Source organism: Lepeophtheirus salmonis, chromosome 8, assembly GCF_016086655.4.
Source record: "Lepeophtheirus salmonis chromosome 8, UVic_Lsal_1.4, whole genome shotgun sequence".
In the NCBI taxonomy this organism is placed as follows: domain Eukaryota; kingdom Metazoa; phylum Arthropoda; class Copepoda; order Siphonostomatoida; family Caligidae; genus Lepeophtheirus; species Lepeophtheirus salmonis.
This window is the reverse complement of record NC_052138.2, coordinates 2,797,604-2,814,867: the sequence shown is the minus strand read 5'-3', so window position 1 is coordinate 2,814,867 and position 17,264 is coordinate 2,797,604. Positions and strand designations below refer to the sequence as shown.

At 36.6% G+C, this 17,264-nt stretch overlaps 1 protein-coding gene across 1 annotated transcript; it reads right to left on the bottom strand.

Annotated features, from left to right (window-relative positions):
- Positions 1–1,905: 1,905 nt before the first annotated feature.
- LOC121122534 (uncharacterized) lies at positions 1,906–9,350 on the bottom strand. Its single transcript, XM_040717552.2, has 4 exons — positions 9,219–9,350; positions 8,742–8,968; positions 2,698–7,692; positions 1,906–2,637 (listed from the first exon to the last, which is right to left on the bottom strand). The coding sequence occupies exons 2-4, from the start codon at positions 8,952–8,954 to the stop codon at positions 2,053–2,055; spliced, it is 5,793 nt and encodes a 1,930-aa protein (XP_040573486.1). The 5' UTR covers positions 8,955–8,968; positions 9,219–9,350; the 3' UTR covers positions 1,906–2,052.
- Between the last annotated feature and the right edge of the window lie 7,914 nt (positions 9,351–17,264).

Sequence of the window (17,264 nt, the reverse complement as noted above, 5' to 3'; positions counted from 1 at the left end):
CTATTAAAATATATAGCTAATAAATATTATTCTTTCCTTGTCCTTAACAATGTATCATTCATTATCAATGTACCTAGTTTCACACATTACGCTAAATATTATTTATGACAAATTTCTAAACATATTTGTTTGTTTCATCCCCCAAGGGAGTACCTTTAAGTATGAGTAACATTATTGCAACACAATTTCCTTGCATTTTTTAAATTCAATCTAAACTTTTAAGAAATGGATCGAGAGTATTGGTAAGGAGGGAGGGAGGAATAATTATCTATGGGCCTCTTAAAATATGGTTGAATACTCTCGCCCCTCAGATTGGCTCGCAGGTAGTGTGGGATTTTTTTTTTTTTTTTAAACCACCAACTCATACCAATTCAGATCCCTCTAATAATAAAAAATAGTTCCAAGCCCCTGAATACCCCTAGATCCTTAAAAACCACTGCCAATTCATCCAGTATTCAAACATCTTCTAAGAGGCACTCAGCTATTTATTCTCACACTTGAAGGCACTCCCTTGGGGGATGGACCAAACAAATATATTTGTTCTAAATAATATTAAGTGAATTTATAACGTGTTATATTATTCATCATGAAGTTTGAACAAAATACGAACAATTTTCTCCTAGGAAAATGTTCTAACCGGCAATTTTCTCCAGAGGAGTTTTTTCTGCGTACAACTTAATATTTAATCCGAGTTATATAAAAAAAGGTAATCGGAGGGTTTTTGTTGGAGCAAATTGGAAAAGTATAACTAAACCTTGTTTAAATTTTACTCTTGAAAAATCTTAATTAATAAAATGTGTACCATTAGATAAGAACAACGCTGACTATTAAAACTATATGACTGAGAAACGCTCTAGATATCAATTGAATAACATATTTAAAGTGGGTAAGTAGGTGCAAATAAATTATTACATCAAATACATCATGCTCTCTTTTCAAATTGACCATGAAACAACTTTCAAATAATTTATGATATTTTGTATGGAGTGAAAGAAATGTGTAAAGTACATTTATATTAATTGACAAATTGATATAGATATGACATGTTATTTTAGTCCCCTATATACGATGATGTGTACATGACGACATGTCGAACAAAAATCAAGAAAAGAAGGATAAATGCCACATCATAATGAATACACAATAATTCGTAGACATATATCAGTCTATTATACTGGTTGGTAGGAAACAAAACAAACCTGAGCTCTCTAGCTATGAGGCTTGAACGTGATACAAGAATTTATATTTGTTCAGCCCAAGCAGTTGGGCGTCTCCAGGACCACCGTCTTCTCCTCGAACAAGTCCAAAATGTGAGAAAGGAAGAGAAGCTCAGTCAAAAAGGCCAAACTAGATTCGGAGGAATTTGAGAAAACAGATTAGGCCAATCCCCTGAAGTCCATGAGGTCCCATGCAAGAGATCTCGGATCTTCACACCACCTGATTGTCCAGAAACCTGTCAAAAAATAGGATGGAAAGAGCCTTGTGAGGGTGGAGATACCACTTTTGACACTAGCAATGAAAGAATCTCCATCTTCTCAGTTTCAAGAAATCTTTAGAATGAGTCTTTTGACACTTTTGCCCCCCCCCCCTAAATCCCTGATCCAACCCCTGAACACATACAATAACAACTTTTTTCTTTTATAATTATTGAAAAGGAATTTTTTTGTGGGTAAGTAAATATTTGATGAGAGGTAAATAATCGAAGACACTTAATTGTGTTATATGTTATGTGGGAAACAAGGATTTTTGTATCAGATTCTGCACCGGAATCGGTATTGATGAATATTTTGGAATCGTTCCATCTCTAGTACCTACATACACTATTTTTCAATGAACGGATTTTCATTCAAAAATGAAGTGGAGCAAAGGAATAAGGATTGAAGATGGATGACAACAAAGGGATTATTTTTTTAATTTTCTTCTTTATTGCATTTTATTTCAATCATATAGAGAATGGTTTTATGTATTTATTTTTTTTGTTCTTAATTTTTTAAATGTTTATTTCATTTTGATCAAGTTTTTCTCAAAATGATTAGATGGAGTGAGCCCATTTTATTGGGGTCCAATGGAGACACTACGTCCTCTAACCTTAGCCTTGGCAAGGGCTTGTTCAGAGATATCAGCACGGCTCTCGGCATCACCCAAGACAGCTTGAGTTTTGCGGAACTTTGCCAAATTCAAAGCAGCGATTTCCTCAGCTTCTTCGATCTGCTTCTTGTAGGACTTGATTCTTCCTTGGAGTTGATCAATCAAAGATTGCATACGTTCGTGGTTCTTGCGATCCTCATCACCGGCAAAGGTGAGCTCCTTGATTCTTCTCTCAGATTTTCTCAAGTTCTTTTGAGAGTCAGCCAAACGGCGATTCTCAGCATCCATTTCGGATTCTAATTCACGGATACGAGTCTCCATCTTATTCATGGCCTTCTTTCCTCCCTTAAGGGCATTGGATTCGGCTTCATCAAGACGGGTTTGCATGTCCTTGGCTTGGGCTTCCAAAAGCTTACGGGATTTTTCAAGGGATTGAGCATGGTCTTGTTCGGATCTAAGTTCATCTGCAAGGCGAGCAGCATCAATCATGGACTTGCTGGCCTTCTCGTCACAAAGTCTAGCTTCGACTGCCATCTCATCAAGATCAGCCTAAAGAAAGAAAGTTAATAATTTAAAAACCGAATTGAGAGTAAGGTTTGAACTACTTACTTGCAAAGTTTGCATTTCAGATTCAAGCTTGCGCTTGGCAGCAGCAATAGCTTGATTTTGGACAGTAGCATCACTTAATGATTCGTTAACATCAGAGAGCTCTTGTTCATTGATTCTTCTATTGCGGTCAGCTTGTTCCAAGAGAGTACGGGCCTCTTCCAAAGCGTTCTGCATGGCATGAGACTTGCGCTCAGAAACGACCAAAGCGTCACGGGCATTCTCCTTAGCTCTTTGTTCATCTTCTAACTTGGATTGGTTTTCACGAATTTGTTGTTGGTACTTCTTAATGGACTTTTGGGTTTCGAGGTTGTTGGCATTGGAGTGCTCAAGAGACATTTCCAATTCCCCAACATCAGACTCAAGCTTCTTCTTCATTCTCAAAGCTTCAGCCTTGCCCTTGCTTTCTTGTTCCAAAGCAGCTTGCATACCTTCAACGGCCTTGCCTTGGTTTTTCTTGATTCCTTGGAATTCTTCTTCCTTCTCAGCGATGCGGCGCTCAATTTCTTGTCTAACTTGAGTCAATTCAAGTTGAGCTCTCAAAACCTTGTTTTCTTCTTGTTCAAGGGCACCTTCAGCTTCTTCCAAAGCAGCTTGGAGCTCAATCTTTTCGGCTTCAAGGCGTTTTCTGATTTTGTCAATCTCGTGGATGGATCTGCCACCTTCACTGATTTGGTCCATGATGTCCTTGATTTCGTTGCTCAAAGTCTTGTTCTCACGTCTGACTTCATCCAATTGAGAGACGGATTCTTCGTAGGCGGATTTCACTCTGAAGAGTTCGGAGGAAGCATTTCTGCATTCCTTTTGAGATACGTCAAGATCCATGCTCAATCCATCAACCTTGCCCTTCCATTCTTGGACAATCTTGTCGAATTGTCTTGCCTTCTTTTCCATTTGGTTGTTGAGGATTTGAGCTTGGTCCAAGCTGATGCTCATTTCTTCAATCTCAAGGTGGAGTTTGCCCTTGCTCTTTTCGACTTGACTCAATTTGCAGTTGAGGTTCTCAATGGTGCTCTCAGCTTCAGTCAAGCGGGCTTGCAACTTCATCTTTGACATTTCCAATTCTTCGGCCTTAGCAACAGCTTCGGATTCGTATTTGGTGCGCCATAGGTTGGCCTCACCCTCACACTTATTGATTTGTCTGTTCAAGTCATCACGAGCAGAAATCTCTTCTTCAAGGTTTTCCCTTAATCCATCCACTTCATGTTCAAGGTTCTTGAACTTTCCAAGAAGCAAGCATCTCTCTCGGGCTTCATCGTCAGCGTTGTGCTTGGCATCTTCCAAAGCAGATTGGAGAGAGAACTTCATCTTTTGTAACATGTTAACGTTGTTGTTGATGTCTCCTGCGATTCTCAACAAGTCACCGTTCTCAGCGGCAAGCTTCCTCTTGTGAGATTCAAAGTCACCCAGTGTCATGTTAGCTTCTTCAACCTTCTTGTTGACATCATTGAGTTGGCAGATCAAGTTCTTGTTAGATTTTTCGGATGAAGCCTTGGCACGGCAGATCTCATCAGTAGCAGCACGGGCATCTGCGATTTCGTGTTGGATCTTGGTCTTGTCTTTTTCGATCTTAGATTTCATCTTGTTCAATTGATCGATTTGTTCCGTCATTTCTTGAATGGCATCTTGGTGTTTTTTCTTCAAGTTGCTAAGGATAGATTCCTGTTGAATGTTGGCCTCTTCAATGTCACGTCTCAATTTGTTGACTTCGTTTTCTCTCTTCTTGTTCAACTCCATTTGAGCAGAGGTAGCACCTCCAGCCTCATCAAGACGCTCACCGAGTTCTTCCAATTCTCTGGCCAAGTCAGATCTTTGTCTTTCAGCCTTGGCTCTGGCCTGTCTTTCAGCTTCAAGTTCCTCTTCGAGCTCTTCGACACGTCCTTGGTTTTCCTTGATTGACTTTTGCAACTTGGAGACAATTGATTGTTCATCCTCGAGTTTATGGTTCAAGGAGCTGGCATCCTTCTCCTTGCGGAGAATGCAGTTCTCAAGTTCCTTTTTGGAATGTTCAAGATCAGAAACAGATTCCTGGCAAATCTTAAGTTCACCCTCAACCTTCCTCCTTGATTTTTCGATTTCAGCACGAGTTCTCTTTTCACGGTCGACAGAAGACTCCAATTCATCAAGAGTGCTCTCCAATTTGGCCTTGATGGAGTTCAAGTGAGACACCTTCTCATCAGCTTGGACCAAATCTTCGGATGCCTTAGATTGGTTGTCAGCAATGTGCTTCTTTTCCTTATTGAGCTTGTTGATCACTTCATCTTGTTCGGCAACTTCTTCATTCAAGGTATGAAGGATGTGGTCACGGTTGGTTTTTTCTTGTTCTACCTTTTGGATGGCAAGTTCCAAGTCTTCAATGTCCTTCTTGACAAGACCAACTTGGCCTTCGAGCTTCTTTCTATCAGCAGTCATTTCAATGCGGTCTTGTTCGGCCTTAGCCAAGTTTTGTTGGGCAACAACCAAGTCAGAATCAGCAGAAACCTTGAGTTTAAGGGCTTTGGTTTGTCTATCCTGGTATTGAGACAAGTTTCCTTGCTCAGATTCAAGTTGTTTGGTGAGTTGTTTTTTCTCTTCGTCAATTTGAATATTGGCAGCCTCCAAATCTTTGGTGACATTAAGGGCTTCTTCATAAGCACCGAAAGCATCATTAGCCTTAGTTTCAAGTAACCGTAATTCTTCTTCAATGTTAACTTGTCCAATGAGAGGACGAGTTTTCTGAATCATAATAAACCATCCCCAGTTTCTGAGGACCTGGTATTTTCTGAAGTTTCTTTGGATGACCTTAAGAAGTTCTCTTTGATCGAATTTCTTCTTGTATTCCTTACGCTTGACGCTACCAAAGATTTCTCCTTGCATCCATCTCACAAGCTTAAGTACGATTTCGTCTCTAGCTTCCTCAAGGGCAGCAAGAGCACCAGCTCTGAAGAAGACTTTCGTGTGACCCAATCTGTACTTTTCACAGTCAAAGCTGATTTTGTTCATAAGAGCGGTAACACCAGTTTTGTTGTCGCTAGCTGTGGCAATTTCAGACGCTCCAAGGATTTGGTATCTCGATTTATATTCAGGGTAGAGCATTCTGTTGGGGAAACCTCTCATACAAATACGAATACCTTCCAATACACCGTTACATGTAAGTTGGTGCATAATAAGTGGAGGTTCAACCTCAATGGGCTTCTTGTGGGTGTTGGGGACAATACAACGGATGAAGTGAGGTTCAGTGCTATGAAGAGTGTGCATGAGCTCACTCAATTGAACAAGGTAGACAGATGAGACAGTTTTGCCACCGCCACCCTTCTTCTTCTTCTTGCCCTTATCATCTGGAGGATTGGATTGTCCAGGATTGTCTCTCCACAAAAAGACGAGCAATTCATTGGATGCTCTCTTCAATACATCAACAACAGTGTCGTTGACGGGATCCTTGTTCTTCTCGAGCCATCCAGTGACGTTGTAGGATACAATACCAGCGTAATGAATGATGGCAAAGTGAGCATTCTTGTCAGTTTTAGATTGGGGCTTGGCAAATGGAGTAGACTTGCCCAAATGCTGAGCCTTCAATTTTTCTTCAAAGGACTTGTCAGTGGCCTTGGGGAAGAGAGATTCTTCTTCAAGAATAGCCCAGATACCCATGGGCTTCTCAAACATAATGATGGCAGCAGCCAAGTCCATACCAAAGTCAACCATAGCCCAGTCAATACCTTCAGTTACATATTCTTCTTGTTCAACAACAAACATGTGATGGTTGAAAAATTGTTGAAGTTTTTCATTGACAAAGTTGATAGAGATTTGTTCAAAGCCGTTGTACTCAAAGATTTCGAAACCAGCAATGTCCAATACAGCAACAAAGTTGGATTTTTTCATGGAGCGATCAATTAGCGTGTCGTTACACTTGAGGATTAGCCACTTGAAGAGACGATCAAAGATAGCTCTGGCAATACCACCGACACCGTTGGTGGCCTGATTACAAGTTTGACCCTTGGTTACCCATTCAGTACCGACCTTAATCTTGGGTTTACAGAAGGACTTCATCAACTCATCAGCATTCACACCCATAAGTTCACCGATCTTGTTGGGGTAGGTCATATCATCAGGCTCAGCTTGGTCATCACGACCCTTTTGTTTGAAGTGAACTTCACCCATGTTCATGACAGCAGAAGTGAGTTGGAAACATTCCCAGGTCTCTTGTTCACCAAAACCAATGATGTCAAATGCAGAGAAGGTATATTCCAATTCTTCATTGTCATCGATGGAAGCGACTGTAACTTTACCTTGGGAGACGTAGCTGTAATCATAAATGTCGTCACCCAAGCAACACTTGCTCTTCATATCAGGAACAAAAGGTTGCAAAAGTTGGTAAAAGATGTGGTATGATCTCTCAACTTCTTGTTGTTGGGTAATACGAGACTTTTCCAAAAGGTAGGACTCGATGTCACAACCAGCCAATTTACCAGAGCTAGTGAAGTGGATTCTGATGAATTTACCGAAACGGGAGGAATTGTCGTTTCTTGAAGTCTTGGCATTACCGTAAGACTCTAGGATGGGGTTAGTGGCAACGATTTGGTCCTCAAGGGAAACCTTCTTAGTTGAGGTTTTCTTTCCAGAAGAGGCAACCATTGCCAAGTAGGAAATTACTTTCTTGGTATTCTCAGTTTTTCCTGCTCCAGACTCACCAGTAATCAACATAGATTGATTCTTGAGATTTTGCAACATGTTACGGTAGGCAGTCTCAGTAATGGCCCAAAGATGGGGAGGAACTTCATTCCTCCTCTTACCCAAGTACATTTTGACGACTCTTGCAGTGTAGATGGGGTACCTTTTGTAGGGGTTGACAACAATACAGAACAAACCAGAGTAGGTATAAATAAGTTTGGCTTGAAAACGGGTCTTCAAGTTGTGGAAAACAGAGGCGTCATTGAGATAAGTCAAGTTAGCCATGTCTTCACACTTTTCGAACTTGGGAGGGTTGACTTGTCCAACCTCTTCAGATTTGAAAGTTTTTTTCTATGGGTAATAAAGTGGAACATTAGGATCTCTATAAAAACTACAACACCACATAACTTGGTACAGATATTATGTCCAACAATAGCCACTGTGTCGCATTATTTGTAACAAAAAAGTGCATGGTGTCCTTTTACTATGTAGAAGGGTTTTTAGTCATATAAAAATTATCACTGAGATAATGTAAACTTGTAAGCTAAATATTTTGCTTATCATAAAAAAAGAGGAAAATCCTATTCAACCATGTTTGACACTTGTGTATTAAAATAGAACACTTAGACTACCAATGAATCTAAGCAGTCAGAAAGAAAAAAGTGGGTTTTTAGTATATATTGAGTTGTTGTAGAGCCAAAAATAAGCTTTAAAGGGGTGAAAAATGATTTTGAGTATGTGTTTTATGATATTTTAAATATTTTGGGCTTGTTTTTCATTTTAGCATGATTTCTCAAAAAAATATTTGCAGTTTCTTTCATAACATTATAGAATTTTATTAAAAACTTTCCTGGATTTTTGTTCATTTGCAAAGTTTTTTTTCTTTTTTTTTTCATTTTAATATTGCATTCCTAAAAAATATTTGCATTTTTTGTGATATAACCATTTATTTAGGTAAAAACTTTTTCTGTTTTTTAAAATGTTTTTTTCTTCTTTATTTTAATGGTCTATTTCTAAAAAGTATTTTTAATTGATTGAAGAAAACATGTTTCTGGATTTTTTTAAACATTTGCAACTTTTGTGATAAAACAATTAATTAAAAAAACAAAAAATATTTTAATATTTTTTCCAATTTCAAAATTACATTTCTGAAAAATTGCAATTTGCGGGAATTGTTTTCATGTCATTATACTAATAATATTGCTGATAAAAGTGTATTTTAATAATTGTTGCTCAACCAAAAATGTCCTTGCAATTATGACATGAAATCTGTGTTTGAGTCCAGCAAACAAAAATGGAACCTCATTTTTCAAAAAGAATGAAAGCACACAGAGAGCAAAATAGAATCTGCACCAAGCACATAATGAATTTCCTCTTTAAATGGCTACGTGCTTAATTACCTCATGACCAAGGGCAACAGTGGTCTTGTCGCCACTACTACTCTCAAGTAAACCCGCAATGTATCCACCCTTGCCATCAGGGACCCAGACAGACTTCTTTGGATCGTAGGGCTTGAGCATGTCCTCTCTCTTCATCTCCATGGAGACGACTAGAAAGGGAGCTGGATCTGGATCCGGCTCACCGGGCTTTCCTAGTTTTACATGACCGGGCATATTGACTTAGAATGCTGAGTTATCGTACATGAAAAAGATATGAATCATTAATAACGTAGATAATTAGATGAACAAAGAAAATTTTACGGAAAAAACAGTTTTTTAACGGATTTAATAAAAATATAACTTTTCAAAATAAGTAATAATTTAATTTAATTTGTCTATGTATTTTAATTTTTCCAAAAGTAAAGTAATAATGGATTAAATAAATCTAATTCTTTGCTCTAGTGTAAGAAATGATTTTGAGTAGAAATATTGATTTACCTTTTTCGTTTGGACACTGAAGTCAACAAAAAGAAGACTGATGCCTGTAATGAAAGGCCAGGGGTTTATATATGTTCAATAAAAAATCAAAGCAGACTATAGGCAAGCTTTTTTTTTTTTTTTAAATCATTTTTTTACTCCACAAAATGGGAAAGAAAGGTCAGTAAGCAGAACTATTATTAGGAATTGACCCGATCGAGAAAGCAACACAAAAAAACAAAGTAAATAAAATTATTGTTTTACAAAATATATCTTTTTTATGTATATGATTAAGAATATACATATTTTAAAATGAAACAATTTTTTTTTTTTAAATATTACACATTATTGATGAATATTTGAACCAATTGAATTTGTCCAAAAGAAATAATATACATGCATTCAATATTTATTTACATATTCCAAGTATAGAGTTTCCATGTTTAAAGCATAATACCGTTGTTTATTGTGAAGGTAGAAAGCAGACCCCCCTATTATTTTTGGATAATTTCTCTCTTATGGGTCAGATTAAGTAATATTATTATATAAATCATTTGAGTTCTTGGTCGCAATGTGCTCTTGTCTTTTAAAAAAATACAAGAGAAGGGTTGCTCAGCGTTGCCTAGGACACTAAGAAATTAAAATTGGTTAGGAACTCTTCTTATAAAACAAAAAATAAGACCGTAAAATTTTACAAATTATTCTCATGTTGGTTTTATGAGTATACGCTCATATATAGGCACTCTTTTTTTACGTAATGAGGAATGCTTTATTATGGGTTAGACGCCAAACTGGCAGTCTCGCAACCGCTTCCCTGAACATCAAAGACACCCTGTAATATCCCAAAATACATTCCGGCTCTCAGGTTGTATAGAAGAAGTTCTAGGCCAAAGTAAAGTTGAAACTATACCTCCGACGTGTTTCTAGGAACCAAGGTACACTTCTAATATTCTATAGTGAACCCCATTGTGTAGATGAACTGCTGGGCACGGGTCAAACTAAATTTTTCCACTGCCCCTTCCCTGAGGATCAAAAAACCCTTCTAATATCCCAAAATAAACCCTGGCTCACAGGTTGTACATGGTGAATTATGGTCTAAAATACAGTTTAAACTCTGCCTTCACCATGCTTCTAGGCAATAAGGGCCCCTTATGAAAAGCTGTAATACACCCCCAGCTCACGAGTTGTGCAGGTGGTTTGCAGGGCCCAAAGCAAGTTAAATTTATCTGCGGCCCCTTCCTTGAGGATCAAAGAACTCTTCTAATATCCCAAAATAAACCCCGGCTCACAGGTTGTGCATTGTGAAGGATGGCCTAAAATACAGTTTAAACTCTATTGTCGTGTTGCTCCTAGGTACCAAGGACCCCTTCTAATAAGCTATAATACATCTCAGCTCACAGGTTGTGTAGGTGAATTGCAGGGTCCAAAGCAAGTTAAATTTTTCTGGTGCTCCTTCCCTGATGCTCAAAGAACCCCTCAAATATTTAAAATACTCTTTCAAAAAAATATAATATACGAAGGTCGTTTGAAAAGTCCATGCAAAAGTCTGAGAGATGTAACTATTGGCGCGTATCAAGGTTTTGTTTAGTTAGTAGCACCTTTTGGAAGAACATACACCAACTTTGAGCCAGATCGGTCAATTTTTTTTCTGTTTTGCATTCGTTTGAATCGAGGAAGTGGAGTGATTTTCAAAAAATGGACAAAAAAGGATTTTTGTGTGTGGATTAAACATTACTTTATGAAAGACACAACGCCTCAGGAGACTAAAAAGAAGCTTGATAAACATTATAAGGACTCTCTACATTCAATTAGAACAGTTTATAAGTGGTTTCATAATTTACGGTTTGGGCAAATAGGCACAAGTGACTCTGAAGGTTCTGGACCCCTTCTGAAATTACTACTCCAGAAATTATTGATAAAATCCATGATATAGTGATGGATGAAAGATGCATGAGATTGTTATTACTGTGAGCATCTCGACTTGGAGCCCTATTTTTATTAATTTACCGACCATAACTATTGAGGTGTAAGCTGGTGCACCGACCATAACTATTGAGGTGTAAGCTGGTGCATTGCCGTGATGGACTTTGAAGAGCTATCGTGGTCGTTTTTCTTGCAGCTCGGTTTTCAAACAGTCCAATAATGATGAATAATATGCCCCTGTTATAGTTTTACACTTTTTCATATAGTCAATAAGGATTATTCCTTGCGAATCCAAAAAAAAGGCCCCATAACCTTTCCGGCTTATTCATTAATTCAAACGAATACCAAACAGACATAAATAAACCGATTTGGCTGAAAGTTAGACTGTATTTTTCCAAGAGATACTACTAACTAATCATAATCTCAGTACGCCCCAGTAATGCCATCTCTCAGACATTGCACGGAATTTTCAAAGGACCCCTGTATATATTTTTTTTTTGTTAGTTTTAGATATTTATTTAATAAAATTATATAAAAGACTGCATTTGGGGTTTTGATCCATAATTTGAATTTAAAGTTCTTGAGGTGAATATATATATTAATCGTTTAACATATATATGTTAGATAAAAAGTGCTTTATATATACGTTCTGAGTATATATTTAAAATTAAAAACGTTTAAAATTCCTTTAAATATTATCATTCATATCTATTAACGAGGAGGCGACAATCGAAATATGTTATAACATATTTTTAAATGCATTTAGTTAATAAGTTTATTGAATGATTTATGTCATATGTATATTTATGACACTTTCAAAGTGAAACCGCGTCAATCTATGCAGAGACGATGATTTTAATATACCTATTAAAAAATTGTATGTTCATGAATTTTTTAATGATTTAAACATGTGGACTATCAAGACAAAAGCAAGATGGAATGATTTTTCTCAAAAGGGAGTCCATGTACATACATGGATCTTCCCTTTCCCAAAGTGGCTGATAAGCAGACGAGGGTACTCCTCCCTGATCCCTGGGGGTTGTTTCTAAAAAAATAAGCATTTTTACATCTTTCTTTTTTTAAATCAGCACACGGGAGAAATTATTCTAATGAACTAAATGTAGATAGGTTCGCGTCCCAGTCGTTCCTAGAGAAGGAAATATACTTAATTTGGTATGTATATGGACTTCAAAGAAGATTCCTATACCAGATGAATAATACTATACTTAATCAGTGAAAATCCATCGGACTAATTAAAGGAATATTTATAATTAAATATAAATACAAAATATGATATTTTGTATTTAAATATATTTGAATACATCAATACAGGGTTAATTTTATCTAGTTCAACACATCTTAATATTTTTAATTCAGAAAAACATTTGTGTAAAATCACGGGAAGGACAAAAAATCATCTTATCTCTGAACAGAGCAAGCTAAAACAGTTTGAAAAAGCAAAGAAGATTCTAAATTTTATCAAAGACAACAAAAATAGGGGCAATGTTTTGCTCTTTTCTGGTGAAATTTTTTTGCACCGTTGATGGCACTGTGAATAAGCAAAACAGTCGCTGAATCACAACCGAACATCCATACAATGTCTCAGTTTCAGTGAAACATGTCTTCAGAGCAAAAAAATTCACACACCAGCACAGGAGAAGTCAGCCCTCCCATTTTTGTGGAGAGGAAGGTGTGGCTCAATGCAGATGCTTACATTGAACTTCTGGACTAGAAATCTGGGGCCAAAGAAAAGTTCTGGGACAGTTTCATTTTCCTGAGAGAGAGACAACTTTCCAGACCTTTAGGGGGTAAAACATATGGGTGACGTCAGACACGGATCCTATGGACTGCTCTAGGCGCGTCTGGAGGAGAGAGTGTGTGCTTCTCATCAACGGAGTGTCCCGTCTCTAGAGGCTTCCATTAAGAAGAAGTTAACCTAGCTTGTGTCTGACTACATGGTCAAGGTCTGCAAAGGATTTAGGCCTTGTATTGAGACCATTATTAGAGCTCAAAGCTCATATCTTTAATAAAGGGAGTGCCAAGGACTATTTCCAGATGATTTAGTTAAATTAATGTCCTCACAAAATATCTGGTTTATATTTTATACTTGAAAAAATGAAAATAATAAAATATTTACCACAAGATAAGATCGACCCTGAATATGTCTAAAAATTATATATAAAAATTAGTCAAAAAGACATCATGAATAAAGGCGTGGAGTAATTATTAGGGTGTTGTGAGTTCATAAGTATAAAAGCAAAGTGTACAGAAATGCCTACAAACATAATATTATGGTGAAAAAATATTAAAAGAAAAGAAAAGTATTAACTACTGGACAAAAGCCAGATATTTGATTCTAACCCCGAATTCCTTTGACCCTTAGTCACTGGATAAAGCATTATTCTAATATGGAGTTATAATAATGGGTAAGAAGGAGGGGGGAATATGAGAAGGGAAAGGCTGAAAGTCTTACAACACACTTTTATACAAAATTATGTATGGGTGATCATAATTATAAATTTTAAAACACGACAAAAAGATATAACAATACATATTGACAAAATATGAAAGGAAATATCAAAACTCAATCAATCACATTATTGTAAATTGAGACTCAACTCTTTAAAGTTTTAAAAGGAGATGATGGCCCATGACATCTCTTTAAAATAAATAACACATTAAGAGTAACATATAAAACAAATTAAATGATAAATTACTTTTAAAACTTGCGACAGACCCCCCAAACAATCTAATAAACTATATAAGTTGTTAAGTTACAATTTGTCCTGTTTTGCATTAGTTATGTTGCAAACTATGTAATGGGTTTTAAGTTTTTAAATCGTTTAGCTACAGTTTGTTTCAATTAGCTGCATGGATAACCTTAGACTCAATTACACTCTGTGTAATAGACGACTCATAATTAAATAGGCATATTCTGATCCGTCAATATAAAAATCCTATCTATAACAAAAAATATCGAAAATAAGAAAAAAATTATTTATAACTTTACATACACTAATTTTTAGAAAAATTCATCCACAGGATGTACAGGGTTGTTCAGTTAAATCCGCACTATCTGTAACTCCATTCTAAGCAATAAGAAAAGCGTTTAACTAGATTATTTCAATTTGAAAGTGAGAGGTAGAGCCTTAGCTTTAAGTTAATTGCAGAACTTTTAATTCAAAACAAGTATTTACGACAGAGGAGACCCGAGGGAAAACCCTCATAGAATTGGTACGTCTACAACCTCTGAAAGGAGGAGGGAACATATAAGAGAAAAGCCCACAAGTCCCAGAATGAAGAAAAACGCGGTCTAGGTTCTTATATCCAATGGAAAATGGCCTGAAACGGTATATCAAGCCATCTCTTCGTACATCAATTAGCATTCTTGCCAAAATAGTTCCAAGTAAGCCGTATTACAGCATTCATGTCCATAGTCCATAAACCCTGACCTGAGAATGAAGTAATATCACCTCTACAAAAAACATATCCTTACGTACAAAATGAAGCCCCCCGGTCTGCCTACAGAGAAAATTGCAGAACGATTTGAAGTCCCATGGTAACCAAATCATCTTTTATTGGGATGAGAAACAATAGACTGATGACAGATACCACAACCTCTAGAACAAGAGATGGTTAGCCACAGAGGGAACTAATGTCCCTCATGTCTTTAAATCCAAGTTTCCGGGCAGTATCATTACCCTTGAGGTCATTGGGAGCAACAGAAGTGTCAAACCTCCCATATTCTTTGAACCAAAAGATAGGGGGATTGGCGACAGGCACTGTGAACTCCTGTCTGACCCAGTGATACCTTGGATGACATACATCTATTTATATTATTAATTTTGTTAAAATTCTATTGTCAATTAATAAATTATATCTTTTTGAAGTATCGGTACTAGGTATAAAAAAATTAATTTTGTCATTTCTCCTTCTATATTAATATATTTTTTTTTAATTCAAGATTACCTTTGCGTTAACTCTATACATACATTAACGGATTAAAGAATCGTAGAATGAGTATTCATTCAACGAACATTTGCTTTGAAAATTTAGCTTCTACCTTTTGCTGTGTCAACATGAAAACAATTTTGAACAAAAAAAAAAGGAAGACCCTCTTGGTGTTTGTTTTTATAACTTCCTATGCACATAAAAAATCTGACCCCTGTGAATTTTAAAATTCAACAAGATTTAATTTATTAATTGACAATAGAATTTCAAAAAAAAATAATACTATAAATAGATGCGTCTCCAAACTCTCCTAATCATTAATCTAACCGCTCTTAGCGGCAACGAAGGCTTCCAGGCGGTTACAGAAGGTCTTGCACACACTACAGATGTAGTCCTCTGTCATGGCGTTCTAGTGCTGGCTTACTGTGGCTTTGAGGGCCTCGGTGTTTGGATGAAGGACACTGAAAGCCTTCTCCTTGACATACATTCAAAAAGTATAGTCCGGGGTGTAGGGGTCCAAAAGGTTCACAAAAGAGTTCAAAAGACTCATTCAAAAGATTCTTGCACAGGAGGAGATGGGTTTCTTTCATTATTGATCTCAAAAGTGGCCTCTCCACACTCAAAATATTCTTTCCACCCCCTTTTTCGATAGCTTTTTGGACAGTTTGGTGTGATCTCTTGCATAGGCCTCATAGACAGAGGGGATTGGCTTTAGCTGTTTTCTTTAGCTCCTCCGGATCTAGTTTGGCCTTTTGGCAGAGTCATTTTCTACTCCCACTTTTCGAATTCAGATATTCAGATTTCAATGGACCACCCGGTACAATCTATGAAAAAGTTCGGTTATATCAAACACACGGCAAGTTATTTTCTTGATTGTTCTTTAAAAATGCAAATGAGTTTTGGAAAAAATAAATTTTACATAATATCAAACATTTAAGGTTTTAAAGTGGCAAAATTGGTTTTTTTTACAAGGGGGTGACAATACCTCCACAACTTTCCAAAGGCTTGTGTTTTACTCATTGATTTTATCAATGAGTAAAACACGTGTCTACATTTGGACAAGGGCGACTTTGGAAAAGTTGATCTATGGTAAGAAAAAAACCTATGGAAGTATCCCATTCCTCTATAACGTCATCTAAAGTTAGCACATCTTGTTCAAAGTTTGAAAGGAGACGCAAGTTATATATTTACTCAATAAATATTAAATACCGCATTAAACGTGATTTTGCATTTATTGTTTATGATAGACATTATTCTAACATATACCGGGTGGTCCATTTAAAGGATGCGTCAATAGTTGACTCACAGCACTATTAAACCTATTGTAACAAAAATCGTGACAACCACCCAATAAATAAATATATTAGAAAGATAAGATATGTTTAACCAGGAGAAGGATTCAATCAATCAATGATTGTGACTCAATGAACAATAAATCAATTGATTGGATCGAAATTGTTGGAACTTCTATCCCCCTGGTCAACTCCTCGTACATACTCCTGCATCTCTAGGCTGCCCCTGTCCATATAACCATCAAGATTTATTTGTCATTGGAGTTGTCAATGAGATAATTACATAGTGTTGTAGCATGAATCATTAGCAAATATATTTATTATTTATTCGGCAATGTGTTCTAGAAACCTAATATTCTCTTTTGAATTACATAAAAATCAATTTCTCAAAATCTTGAGACTTTTTCCGTCATTTGTGTTCGTTAAAGCACCAGACAAAATTGATCTTTTATGGATACCTTCATTCTTTTGTACTTAAGATACATATAAAAGGGTTGAAATAAAGAAATACAAACGTTTTGACCATATACACGCATATATGTGCATATATAGGGTAGTCCAGTTAAATTGGGGAAATCTTGAAAGGCTTATAACGAAAGAGCTAGACCAGGTAGAAACATGATTTTTATATTATTTGAATGCTACATTTAATTATATTTATAATACGATCCGATTATCCTGATAACCTCCACCATACGTCGCCGGAAGCTTTGGAAGGGCTGCGCCACCTCGTGCCAATCCAGCCTGTCCATTATACTGGCCCTGGTTTTGCAGTTTTAATTTACATTCCCTGGATAGAAAACAATTACAACTATGATCGAACAAAACAGTGCTCAAGCTCACAAGGCCAAAAAAGTGCAGGAGGTCTTGGCCACAAAATGTCCTCACTATCGGAGCTAGG

What these genes read in the sequence shown, in the direction of transcription:
- LOC121122534 (XM_040717552.2), bottom strand. Translation starts at nt 8,954, where the DNA reads ATGCCCGGTCATGTAAAACTAGGAAAGCCCGGTGAGCCGGATCCAGAT. An exon ending in CTGTTGCCCTTGGTCATGAG is followed by an intron (nt 7,693 to 8,741) that starts GTAATTAAGCAC and finishes TATTACCCATAG; the next exon opens with AAAAAAACTTTCAAATCTGA. An exon ending in CTGAAATGCAAACTTTGCAA is followed by an intron (nt 2,638 to 2,697) that starts GTAAGTAGTTCA and finishes TTCTTTCTTTAG; the next exon opens with GCTGATCTTGATGAGATGGC.